The sequence below is a fragment of the Myotis brandtii genome, unplaced genomic scaffold (assembly GCF_000412655.1).
Source record: "Myotis brandtii unplaced genomic scaffold, ASM41265v1 scaffold187, whole genome shotgun sequence".
Lineage (NCBI taxonomy): Eukaryota > Metazoa > Chordata > Mammalia > Chiroptera > Vespertilionidae > Myotis > Myotis brandtii.
The window spans coordinates 406,992-419,951 of NW_005356944.1; the positions used below are offsets into that span (position 1 = coordinate 406,992).

A 12,960-nucleotide genomic window follows, 5' to 3' on the forward strand; every position below is an offset into this window, starting at 1 on the left:
AGACCTCCTAGGACCCTGAGGTCTCACCAGTGCAAGGCCACCCGAACACCAGGGCTGGGCAAACACCTGGACGGATGGCCTGGACGGGTGCAAGCTCTGTGTGGACTCCCTGAGTCCAAGGGCCAGCCTCAGCCATGCCCTGGGGCTCCAGGCAGGTTCTGGGTTCTCCCTGCTGTGAGACTCTTTCTAGAAATAAGGAGATCCCAGGAAAACTCGCCAAGCGGTGCTGGGTAAACTGAGGCCAGCAGAGGGAGGAGAACGCTGCTCATCTGTGGGAGGCACCCAGCACCCCTTTTCATCGCCGGGACAGGGCCGACGCCAGAGGAACGACGTGGCACCGACAGCACCGGCAGGTGCTGAGGCTCCCGGTTCATGCCAGGCGCTGCGTGTGCACCACAGCTCGTGAGCATCAGCTCCTCATGCCCCCCAACGCCCCGCAGCTGGGTTTCCTGCCACCCCCGCCATGCAAAGGAGGAAGCGGGAGCGCAGGCAGGTTTGGAGGAAAGGGGAGAGATGTGCAAACGCTGCCACCCAGCCCGGTGCACTCGGATGCAGCCAGGACCGAAGTGCTCTCTGAGTGCGCAAGAGGCTGCCAGAGCCGCTGCTCTCGGAGGCTGGCAGGCATAGGGCACTCAGGAAGGGCCATTAATCACGCCGCAGCCCTCCGGAGCCCCCGCCGCTCCATCTGTATCCCACCTGATGCCCTGCCTGGGTCCTCCCACCCTCCTGCCCGGCCCCCCAACCACCCACTCAGCTGCGAAGGAGCTGATAAGATGCCCCACTTTCCCCTCCGGCCATTCTGCTGCTCAGCATGGAAAGTGCCAGCAGGGTGCCTCCCACACCCTGGCCAGCGACTGACGGTGGGCGGGGGGGGGGGACGATACACTGGGCAGGGCAGCCTCATGGGCCTGTGGGACTGTCCCCTCAGCCACAGCCCCAGGGCGTGGTCCTCCTGCCCCCAGCCAACCCCTCCTGGGTCGAGGCAGCAGGAACGCCCTTCTCCTCGGGGCGCCGTGACATCTGCCAGCCCAGCCTGGCGAGTCTTAGCTCCATGTCTCCCCAGATGGACTCACAGACCTCGTGGCCACCCGAGGGGCCCAGGGAAATGAGCAAAAGCAGCAAAAGAAACGCAGAGGTGACCCAGGCTGCTGCTGCTCTGAGTCGGAACTCGTGTGCCTAGTCACCTGTGTACCGAGACCGGCAACGTGGGGGCAGGAACACCCGTGGGACTGCACAGTCCTGCCGACATCAAGAGGGGGTCACACAGAACGAGGCCGCTGCCAGAAATGCAACCCAGACCACAGACAAGCAGGCCCCGGGCAGCCGCGTCACTCAGCCAGTCAGCATCGGCACTGCCAGCCCCGGAACCCTTCGACGACCCCACTCCCTGGCCAGCCCTGGCGTCAGACACAAGCCCGAGGGTGAGAGGAAGGAGACTGGAGATGCTTCTGGGGGTGCCGGAGGCTGCAGGGTTTCCCTGTGAGCCTGCCCAGGTCCCCAGACCTTGCTCTCAGAAAGGGGCTCCCTGCTGTGACGTCCTGCGAGCAAGCGAGGGAGTGAGGGGTGGGTGAACCACCCGCACACCTGGACGTGACCGCCCCTTGACACCTGCTCTGACCTTGGCCTGACAGCCACTGCCCGGGAGAGCAGCCACCGTCCTCCCCCCTCTAGGGGGACAGAGAGCAGACTCCCCGACTCATCACAATAAACTGCCAAGCCAGCAGTCACCACGGGAAGCTGAGCCTGGGGCACCGGGCCTGCCCCCGCCCTTCCTCCGTGAGCTCCCGCCTGCTCCAGCTCTGACAGTGAGGGGCGGGCGGCGGAGGAGGAAGGAAGCGGTGGTCAGGGCATCCGCCTTCCTGGAAGGGCGGCCCGCAGCCCGGCGCGATTCCAGCCAGGCTCTCTCTTCCCGGCCGCTAATGGGTCTCCGAGCCGTGAGGCAGCCCAGCCAAGGCGCCCCTGACACAGAGGTCAGGGTTTCAAGGGAACAGGCATCCACTCAGCCGACACTCCGGGCTCCCGTGGCGCCAGCAGGCCCTCTCATCCGGCCACCCGAGCCTCGCTGGAGCCAGGTGGCGTCCCCCGTGCGGGGCACGGCAGACCAGAGCGAAGGTGACCAGGCCGCCAGGTCTCTGGCTCGGGCCAGCCAGGAACCTCCACTCACCGGCGTTGACGATGGCGTCCACCTCCAGCTTGGTGATGTCGCCGCGGAACAGGGAGATCTTCTCATTGAGGTGCTTGTCCTTTTTGTACTTGGGCTCCTCCACCTTCACGGTCAACCCTGGAACAAGCAGAGCCTGAGAGAGCGGGTCACTGCAGAGTGACCCGCCAGTGCCCACGGGCCAGGCGCCCAAACAGCGCCCCTCCACTTCCAGAGGCAGCTGGCCGGGGGGGACTGAAAACCCTGGTGATGGCAGCCCACGACTAAGCGCCTACTATGTGCAGCACACATCCAGTCTTGAATCTTTATGGCAATGCTGTGCAGTATTAGCAGCGCCCTCCCCATTCCACAGATGTGGAATTGAGGCCTAGGTGGGTTAAGTGACTTGCCCAGGTTACCAGTTACCAGGGCTACAGTGTGCGGGGCCTGGGCGCTCACCAGCACACACCCCGCGAGCCACGCCACCACAGCCACAAATCCCGGCTCAACAGCCAGGTGATGGCGGGTCTGGGCACAGCCTCCCAAGGATGTCATGGGGATAAAAACCAAACCCGCCTCAGGCTGTGCTACTAATTAAATGCGGTGACGCATGCACAGTGCCCCGCACACAGCAAGCACTCAGCACACGCTGCTGCCACTCTTCCTGGCCTCGTCGGGAAGATTCTCCCGAGGTGTGGTCGCAGGGGCCACCCCCAGCAGGCCTACCTTTCGCCGTCTCCTTCCAGGTGGGGACCTTCTTCAGCCGGATGAAGTCCTGGCAGAAGTAGTGCTCCTCCCGCTGCTTGTCACTCAGGCCCTTCAGAAACGCTGCGGGGCGGGGCGGGCAGGAAGGACAGTCAAGGCTGGCAGGGAGGGTGGCAGACCTGGGGGCTTCCCCACCCCCACCCCCACGGTCTCGGACTCTCGTCACGCCCAGGATGAAAACCAGCCCTGGGAGTCCCTTCTTCCCACAGGCTCCACCTGGGTGTCCGGGTCTGGAGGCCCCTGGAACATCCTGCCCTGCCCTCTTTGTTCAGGAGGGGAAACTGAGGCCCAAGGAGGATATCCCTCCAGCACCACAGACCAGAGTTCAGAAATCAACTCGGCCACTTTCCAGCTGCGCCCACAGCTCTGGGCCCCTAATTTCTTCATGTACAGAGTGGGGATTAAGACGCCTCTTGCAGAGTCATTTCAAGCTTACACATGCTCAGGCCAAGCAGGTTGGTGACAATGAATCAATTATATTATCAGTCAGTTACATCATCCATTGATTACATTATCGGTCCATTATATGATCAATCAGTTACATGATCAATCAGTTACATCATCAGCGGGTCACATTACCAATCAGTTACATGATCCATCAGATATCATCATCGTCATTAGGTGTAGGCTCAGGACACCGGGAGCCAAGACAGCCTTCCTCCTCAAAGAGCCACAGAGCCAAGCAGCCTGCTGCCCGTTACAGCAGCCCCCCAGCACCGGCTGAGAGCTCCCCCCACCCCACAGGTGCCTGCTGGGTCGCCCAGGCCAGCTCCCCTGCGGCGGCACCAGGCAGAGGAGCCCAGAGGAGCCCAGAGTACCCCTCAGAAGCAGCCAGCTCTCCTGAGCCCTGGTCCAGGCTCGTGGCTTGTGAGCTCCCCCTGCTGGCCTGAGGCCACCCGGTACCCAGGTGCTCAGCCCAGCCTCACTGCCCTGGACCACACACTCCCCAGCTGGAGCAGTCTCCCCTGACCATGGGGGGGTTGGGGGACAATAACCAGCAAAGGTCGCAGACAAGGGACTCAAAAAGCACCAGAAAGTGTGCAGAGGTGGGAGGGCCTTAGAGCAGCGGTTCTCAACCTTGGCTGCACATTAGAATCACCTGGGAATCCTTTTAAAATCCTGATTTCTGGGCCTCATCCTCCGGAAATTGTTTCTTTGTTATGGGGTGGGGCCACAACATTAGTAACAAAGAAACAGAATTTCCGGAGGATGAGGCCCAGAAATCAGGATTTAAAAAAGATTCCCAGGTGATTCTAATGTGCAGCCAAGGTTGAGAACCACTGCTTTAGAGGAAGTGGTGGGAGAGAAGGGGGTGCCCCCGCGGAGCCTTCTGGGGAGATGGCTGCAAGGGGCAGGTATTCAAGAGACAGGTTGGCCCCTGGGGTGCCCTTTTCCTGCTAAAGTCACTAGGCGCCTCCAAGCCTCGGCTCCTCACGGACGCAGATCCCCAGGTTGTGGCCCGGCTCAACTCTATGGCAGGGCGATTATAAAAGGCTCATAGCACCCCTGGCTCAAACCAGAACCCCACTTTCTGGCAGCCACGCCCCACCCTTCCACAGACACCTACGAAGTGCCGGTCCTGAACCTGGTGCTGGGGATACAACAGCCAACAAGGCAGACGTGGCCCTGGCCCTGGAGAACCCATGATCCGGCCCAGGAGACAGGCCGACCAGGCTCAGCACCAGCAAGCCATCCAGGCGGGCGGGGAAGGCCCTCGGGGGCTGGCACAGGGACCCGGACCCAGCCCAGGGGACCTGAGAGACTCCGAGGGGAGAGGGAGGCGGCCAGGGCGGGAAGGGGTTCCCCGGCAGGAGCAGCATGTTCAGGGGCGTGGGCTCGATCCCCAATGTGGGGCGTGCAGGAGGTTCTCTCTCATCATTGATGTTTCTATCTCGCCCTCTCCTTTCCTCTCTAGGAAATCAATAAAAATATATTTTAAAAATAAATAAATAAACCAGCGGTTCTCAGCCTGTGGATCGCGCCCCCTTTGGGGGTCGAACGACCCTTTCACAGGGGTTGCCTAAGACCATCGGAAAACACATATATAATTACATACTGTTTTTGTGATTAATCACTATGCTTTAATTATGTCCAATTTGTAACAATGAAATTGGGGGTCACCACAACATGAGGAACTGTATTAAAGGGCCGCGGCATGAGGAAGGTTGAGAACCGCTGAAATAAACTCTTGACCTCCCCCTGGTGGCCTGTCTTCCCGCCCATCCGGGTGCTGCTTCAGAAGTGGGTGCCCTCTTCCATCTCCCCTCTCCCAAGCCTCCCCCACTCGTCCTCCAACTATCAGGTGCTGCCTCCTCCTCCCACCAAGCAGCAAGCCCCCCTCCCTCCACCTCCGCCCACACCCCGTCCTCCCTTTCAGTCCCTGGGCGTGAAGGCCACCTGGCTCACCTTCCGGAGGACTAGCTCCGGCAGCTCCCCCTCCACATCCTCTGCTGTTCCATCTTTTAAAACAAAACTCTCCCTCGACCCCACATTCCACGTCCCACAGCTGTGGCCTCGTTTCTCTGCCCTCCTCCTCCACTGTCTACACTTCCTCCCTCCCATGCTCCTCCAACCCAAGACGGTCTGGCCCCACCTCTCCATCAAGGCCAAGGTCAGAGACACCACGGGCCACGGGGCCCAGTGCAGTGGCCCTTCCTGTCCTTCCGTATTCACTCGGCACGTCCAGCCCCTTCCGTCCCCACCAGGAAGCCCCTCCCCTGGACCCGCCTGGCTCGCTGGCCCCCTTCTCAGTACCTTCTCCCTCCTCCTTCATCCACACCCTCCCTAGTCTTCACAGCAACGCCTCGCAGTCAAACCTTCTTTATGCTCGTAATCCCAGGGCCACACCTCCAGCCCCTCAGCATCTTCTGAGCTGTCAGACTTATCCCCACAGTCCCCCCGAAACCAAGCCTTCTGCTCACCCTGCCAGGGCCAAGCCTCCCTCGTCGCTCCCTAGACCCCTCCAAGCCCCCAACTCCCAGCGACTCCACGTGTCCATCCAATCGTCGGTTCCTCACACAGCAGCCCAGGGAGCTTAGGAACATGTCAATCCGCGTCCTCACCATGGCCAAGTAGCAGGCCTGCCTCTCTCCCTGACCTCCTCCCCTGCGACCCTCCCCGTGCAGTTCCTTCTGCCCCCTGCACCTCGGCCAGGCAGCCAAGCAGGTCACCTTTGCGCTCCTCCACCGGCCAGGCTGTGCCCTGCCTCAGGGCCTTTGAACCGGCTGTGCCCCCGCCTGGCCTTCCTCCTCCCTGCCCCCCTCTCCCAGAGCAGCCCTTCCCTGACTACCCTTCACTCCTCACTTGACCTTGGCCACACTGGATCTGTCCTGTTTACTCCGGATCCCCACCACCTGGCACAGTGCATGGCACGTGTGAACATCGTGGGCTGAATCAGTAGCGAACGAGCTGAGACCTGGAGGTGGAGGACAGGTTTTCTAAGAGAACAGTCTTGGGGCAGAGGGAACAGCATGTACCAAAGCCCTGAGGTAGGAGGGAGCCTGTGGGCGGAGAAATGGGGAGGGATCTAGAAGGGCTGGGCTGGAAACAAAGGCTCCCACGCGAGGCAGAGGGAGCGCCAGGCAGGCTGGCCGGGCCAGGCCGCTGCTGTGGTTCTCCTTCCTGCTCCTGGGTCCCACAGGCTTGGGCTCGCCACGCCCAGCGTCACGTTCACGGGCGTCACCCGGCCTCTCTGCGCCTCAGTTTTCTCGTCTCTAGAACAGGACACGCCAGCCCTCCTGGAGCCTGGGCTGGCTGCGCCTGAGAAGCTGGCGGTGAAAGCGCTGTGTCAGCGGTAAAATGCAGCACGCACCTCGGGGACAAGCACTCCTGCCCGGAGTGGGTAAGACTCAAGGGGGTCAAAACAAAACAGACACAATTTGGGGGGATTTTTTTTCAACTTGGGGCACAGTGAGTAGAGGAGCTTTTTAAATTATTTGGGTCCCTATATTTGTCATCTTGCACAACTGTGACCAAAGACATCCCCCCTCTGAGGCCTTGGCACCGCCCACGTGCGGGGACTCCCAGCCAGCTGCACGGGGTGGGGGCCAGAGTGAACGCATCTGCTGTGACATGGAGACTGGGCAGCTGGGACCCAGACCGAGCCCACCGAGCCCACAGGACCCGGGAGCTGAGGCCCTCTGGCCAGGGCCGGCCCCAGGCACCCGTGCAACCAGTGTGGGTGCCCGGAGGTGGCTCAGGTCCCCTAGCCAACACCATCTGGCAGATGCCAGCACCCGCCTTTACAGAAGAAGCAGAGAAGCCTTGCCCAGCCACGGGCAGGCCTGGGCAGGATGCCGCCCAGTGCTCACTCTCTCCTGCCCCATCCCCCGCCCCCCCCCACCCATGGCCTGAGTGACCATGGCCTGCACAGCCCCTCTCCAGCCAAGTCCAAAAGACGCCCCCCCCTTCTCAGAGACGACAGAGGAAGACAACCAGAGCTCCCAGCTCTGCCACCAGCGCTGGGTGCCAACCTTGGGGACACGTGTCAGCTTGTCCCTCCAGTCCATGGTCCCCAAGCACACACCCCTCGAGGCCAGCATGGGGGCACCCTGTCCTCAACCCCAGGTCTCGGCCGGGCTGATCAGAGGAGCTACACACACTGGTCTCTGACTCCCGAGGGAGGAGAAGACAACAGCGATTCTCACCCAGTGCCCTGGTCACCCCCACTTCCCGCCGGTGGCACCCAGGCCCGCCTCACGCGCCCGGGAGAAGCGGGGCCCTTCGGCTGGACACGTGCCCCACACATTTATAACATCGTCCATCTCCTTTTGCCCGAAAGACAGATGCAGACTTAAAGCACAAGTGAGTTTTATTTTTCTGATAAGAGATGTACAACACAGGTTTTAATTTTCTTTCTGTTTTGGAGGCGAGCGTATTTCACAGCTCAGTGAGACAGGTGTTGTAAAAAGATGTTTGCAGTAAATTTTGATGGGGAGGCCTGACCCCAGACAAAGCTTCTGAGCTGGAGGAAGCAGGCTGCGCCAGAGCCATAAAGTGCAGCAGGCGAGCGGGAATTCAATGATGTGTTTTAAGAAGTCTTTGTGGCGCCCTGCAAGCCGCTGTTCAGAAAGGGGAGAACAGGCCGGCGCGGAGGGGGCTCCTCTTCCGGAGAAGGCCAGGTGGGCAGGGCTGGTAACGCCGGGCTCTGCCAACAGGGCAGCAGGGCCATTCATCACCGGGGCGCACCGTCCCCCAGCAGCGGGGTCTTGTCAAAGCTCGAAGCCCCGCGGGGCTTTCCTGCCCCTCGCCTCCCCCGAACCGGGAATGTGCCAAGGCGACTTCCTCCGAAGACAGATGGGAGAAGGCCCCCCACCCCCAGGTGTGCCCGGAAAACTTCCCAGCTCAGCAGTCAAATCACATAAATCATCCACTCTGGATGCGACGCCACAGGGTGGGACCGAGCCCCCGCCCCGCCAGCGCACACAGGCTGGAACACGAGTGCTTTCTTGAGCCCCCGGGGAGAGGAAACAGGACTCAGGACGTGCGGCTCAAGCTCCAGCGTCTGACCGCATGGCAGGGACAAGTGTACTCAAGCTCAGCGTCTCCGTGGGCAGAACACAGCAGAGAGGAGACAAGCCCCGGGGGGGCCGCTGGGGACCCTCCGTGCACCGTGTGCGCCGCTGTGTATACATGGTTTTGATGTCATCCCAGTGCAGCCTACAAAACCTGCAAGTCAGGGGTTGTTGGTCCTGTTTCACAGATGAGGAAACTGAGGCTCGGGAAGCATGGGAGCAGGTGCTGGGGTGGCCCAGGTCTGATGTCACCAATGCCTGTTCTCTTTCGCACACAGCTCTGCCCCCACTGCAGTCAGGAGGCCCCTCTCCTGGAGGCTGGGCCCTCCCGTGGTGACAGTCCCCAGATGCCCTCAGTGCCTGACCTTGAGTCCCTTCACACCCGACTGCCTCCCAGCACAACTGTTCCTACAATTTTCCAAGGAACAGCCACCACCTGAGGGGATCAGGAGGGGATTCATTTAGAGAGAGTAACCCTGGCCAGTGTCGTCAGATACTGCAGGGGTCTCCCCAAAAGACTGAACGTCTCCCCCTCAGGAAGACCCAGCCCGATCCGCCTCACTTACCTAGAGGGAGAATGGGCCCTGGGAAGCGGGCAGTTCCCTTGAGGGTAGAGAAAAGGCATCCCCAGAGCCAGGCAGAACCGGCCACCTGTCCAGAGGACTCACTGGGCCATGTGTGGGGCTGCGCATCCTGCACGCAGGCCTGAGCAGGCAGGTAACGCCGCACACAGACTGCAACACGGAACAAGCGCCAGGGAAGGGGCTCCTGGTGGGTCGGTCCCCCAAGGGAAGCTTGCCCAGCCTGCCCCGGGGCAGAGGGCTCGGCTTCCAAAATCATCCCACCAGCTCCCCAGTTAGAGAACATGCGCTGAGCGAACCTAAGACTAGGATTTGGCTTCCACATGGCTTCCCCACAGGGAGAGGAGGCTCCGTCCAGGCACCTGGGTTTCCACACCTCCTGCCATAATTCCCCACCTTGAGCTATACATCAACCTTCTGACCTATACATCAGTATCTTGTGAGTTTGGTTACTATGCACCAGGCTTTTTTAACTGCTTTTATTTAAAAAAAAAAAAGTTTATTGAGGAAAGGAAAGAAACATTGATATGAGAGCAAAACATTGATTGTAGTTTATTGACTTTTAGAGAGAAAGGAAGGGAGGAAAGAAACATTGATATGAGAGCAAAACATTGATTGGCTGCCTCCTGCACGCCACCTACAGGGGATCGATCCACAACCCAGGCATGTGCCCTGATAGGGAATCAAACCAGCAAGCTTTTGGTGCACAGGACGATGCCCAACCAACTGAGCCACACTGCCCAGGGCTGGGCACCAGTCTTTAAGAGAGGACCATCTCAGGCACCGATGGGCATTTGGAGGCCTGTGTAGGTATGTCCCCAAGAGAAGGGAGAACACATGTCCATCAAAGACATGTATGAGAATACTCAACACAGCTTCATTCCCAACACTGGCAGCCCACATGCCCGTCAACCGGAGGACGGGACACTAACTGTGGTAGATCCACACCACGGAGTATCAACAGCCGTGAAAAAAGAGCCAACTGTTGACACACCACTAATGAGGACGAATCGCAGATATGAAGTAAAAGGCGCTGGCACACTGTATGCCTCTGTGCATATGAAGGTCAAGAGACTACACCAGTGGTTCTCAACCTTCCTAATGCCGGGGCCCTTTAATACAGTTCCTCATGTTGTGGTGACCCCCAATTTCATTGTTACAAATTGAACATAATTAAAGCATAGTGATTCATCACAAAAACAATATGTAATTATTGTTTTTGTGATGGTCTTAGGCAACCCCTGTGAAAGGGTCCTTCGACGCCCAAAGGGGTCGCGACCCACAGGTTGAGAACTGCTGGACTAAATGAACCGATAGAAGAGTAACTAGCTTTAACGGGTATTGATTGGAAAGGGTCTCAAAGGAACCTTCTGGGGTGATGGCAATGTTCTACCTATCGATCAGCCTGAGGAGCACGGCTGGATACGGGTATGCAGGCGCTGACGATACACTGAAGGTCTGTGTACTTGGTCTACATCACTGCAGCTCTGCCCCGTGTAAACTGAATCTAACAAAGAAAAGGTGTGGGGTCTTCAAGGCCCAAAGCTGGGACCCCAACCAGAGGCAGGTCCAGCTGAGGCAGCACCCCCAGTGTGGTGGTCTTAAACACAGGCCCCTAATTCTTTGATCCTCTTCCCTTCCAAAGGGGGACCCTAATTTCCCTCCCTTGGAATGTGGGCTGGACTCCATGACTTGACCTACACCCTGGGATAAGGCAGAAGACACGCTGCTCGATCTGGAAAACCAGGTCACGAGGAGGCACTGTGGCTTCTGGCTTCCGGCTGGGTCTCCTCTCGCTCCCCGTCTTGGATCACCTGCTCTGGGGGAAGCCGGCTGCCATGTTGTAGGGACACTCAAGCAGCTCTGTGGAGGCACGGTGGTGAAGAACTGAGGCCTCTAGCCAACAGCCATTTCCTGTGAGTGAGCCACCTGGGAACGGCTCACTCCAGGCCTCAGCAAGTCGCCAGGCCTCCCGAGAACCCTGAGCCAGAACCACCCAGCTAAGCCACTCCCGCGCCCTGACCATCAGAGAGGGAGGTGCTTGCTGTTGAAGCCACTCACTGGTTACGCAGCAATAGGTACTAGAACACATGGAGGTCTCTGTGCTGCCATCTGACACCTGCTGGGGACTTGACACCTGGTGCTGGGGTACCTGGGACCAAGTGCCCTCCCCCCTCGCCCCGGACAGGGCACTGGAGCTCAGGCAGCCCCATCTGCCATAGTTTCTGACCTTTACTGGCACTGTCCCATTGGACGACCAAATTCTCTACCAGTTTCCTCCCCCAAAGTAGAAGCTCCGTGAGGACAGGGCCCTTCCCTGTCTCACTCGTGGCTCCATCCCCAGCACCAAACAGAGCTGCACATAGAGAGCACTCAGTAAAAGTGGACTGAATGAAGGAGTGGACATCCCAGCAGAGGGACAGAGACGCCGCAGGGGCCCGGGAATCCCTAGCCTGTCAGCTTCATGAGATCTGGAAGTTTTCAGGGGCACCAAGGAATGGGTGGTGGTAGGGAGCTGGATCCTAAAAACTGAGGCAGATCTGAGCCTGGTGCCTGGGCCCCTGGCCTCCCTAGCTCCTTCCTACCATCCTGGGTTACCGTTACTGTCCCCTGACAGAGAAGCCAGGCTCCCTGTGGGACAGTCCCCCTGCTGGGGGGGTCTCTGCTGTCCCCTGCCGGGGGACTTTGCCAGCCCCTGCTCCCTGCCCTGATCGGTGTTCTGGGGCCAGCGCTGAGGGCATGATAAGCACTTGTTGTGCTCAGAGAGCAGTCAAGTGCTTTCTGCGGGCGCTTTAAGATCCCAGCGCAGGCCAAGCGATTCGTGATGGGGGTAAATCATCTCAAACTCTACCTCCAATCCGGAGAGGACGCCCTCCCTACACCCCCAACCGTGGCCGCCCAAGGCCTGCCTTCTCAGCCTCATTGGCCAAAGCCCCTCCACGGGCGGGCGCAGCCAATGAGCTGCGTTCCCTACCCTTTTGAAAGGGGATCCAGCGGGGAATGGCCACCAGGGCCCAAGGAGCAGACCCTGAAGGGCAGGGGCAGCTGGAACTGGCATCTGGGCTATTTGGGGCTCTGCAGGTCAGGCTGCCTCCCTTCCTGGCTCTGTGCGGGAGGGGGGCAGGGGCGGGGGCAGAGTCCAGCTCTGGGACTCCTGCCCGTCCTGTGGGGGTGATGTCACTGTCCTCACAGACACAATGCCCCATCTCTGCCCTGTGTCCCCCAGGAATGGGGCAGGGACTGTTAACAAGTGGCAGGAGGCCAGGGATGAGGGCGAAAGGGCACCAAAGCACGTGCCCAGAGAGGCAGGCCTGACAGGGGAGGAGGTGGAGGTGGGACAGGCCTGCCCAGGGAAGCCACTCCTTGGGGTTATCTGATCCCACCAGGTGGGACACCAGCGGGAGGGCGACCCCCTCGGCCCATTCCCTGCCACTGTGCCCAACACGCCGCCACCTGAGGAGCCACACTGTGCAAAGCACGGGGAACCTGAGGTCAGCTCTGCCACCAGCTCCCAAGTGACCTTGGGCTATTCCGCTCAAGCACTGGGCCTCAGTTTCCCTCCTGCACAACGGAGCAAGGTGGTAGGTCCTGGATGACCTCTGGGGGTGCCCTGTGACCCATTCCAGTGGGGTACGGCCACCTCCTTCACTCCGCTCCTGACAGGGGACCTGGACCCAGTGGGGGTGAACTGGTTTGTGGGGCTGGGAACGCGGGGGGTGGGGGGAGGCGTGGCTGTGAACGGGGGAGTCCTGACCAGGGTATAGGGGGCCTCAACTTCCACCGGTCTCAGGAGGAAGAGCTGCTGGTGGGGTGCCGTCCAGCCGCGGAAGCCCACGTGGGGCGGCCCTCGCCCGCGTCCCCTCTGCTCACACTTACATTTTGCCTCCTTCCAGTCGGTGGAGGTGTTCAGGTCCACCTTCGCCGCCATGGCCAGGGGCGCCCAAGTGCGCACCCCGGCTCT

General features: G+C 60.1%; 1 protein-coding gene across 6 annotated transcripts in view; it reads right to left on the reverse strand.

The window, feature by feature from the left end:
* Nucleotides 1–12,954, reverse strand: part of MACROD1 (MACRO domain containing 1) — a 149,888-nt gene extending 136,934 nt beyond the window's left edge. For all 6 annotated transcript variants that reach the window (XM_014537990.1, XM_014537988.1, XM_005864168.2 and 3 more), the window contains exons 1-3: nucleotides 12,876–12,954; nucleotides 2,867–2,968; nucleotides 2,165–2,281 (exon numbers count right to left, since the gene is read on the reverse strand). In XM_014537990.1, the coding sequence (XP_014393476.1) occupies nucleotides 2,165–2,281; nucleotides 2,867–2,968; nucleotides 12,876–12,927 (271 nt within the window). In that variant the 5' untranslated portion in view covers nucleotides 12,928–12,954. The remainder of the gene's footprint in view (nucleotides 1–2,164; nucleotides 2,282–2,866; nucleotides 2,969–12,875) is intronic.
* Between the last annotated feature and the right edge of the window lie 6 nt (nucleotides 12,955–12,960).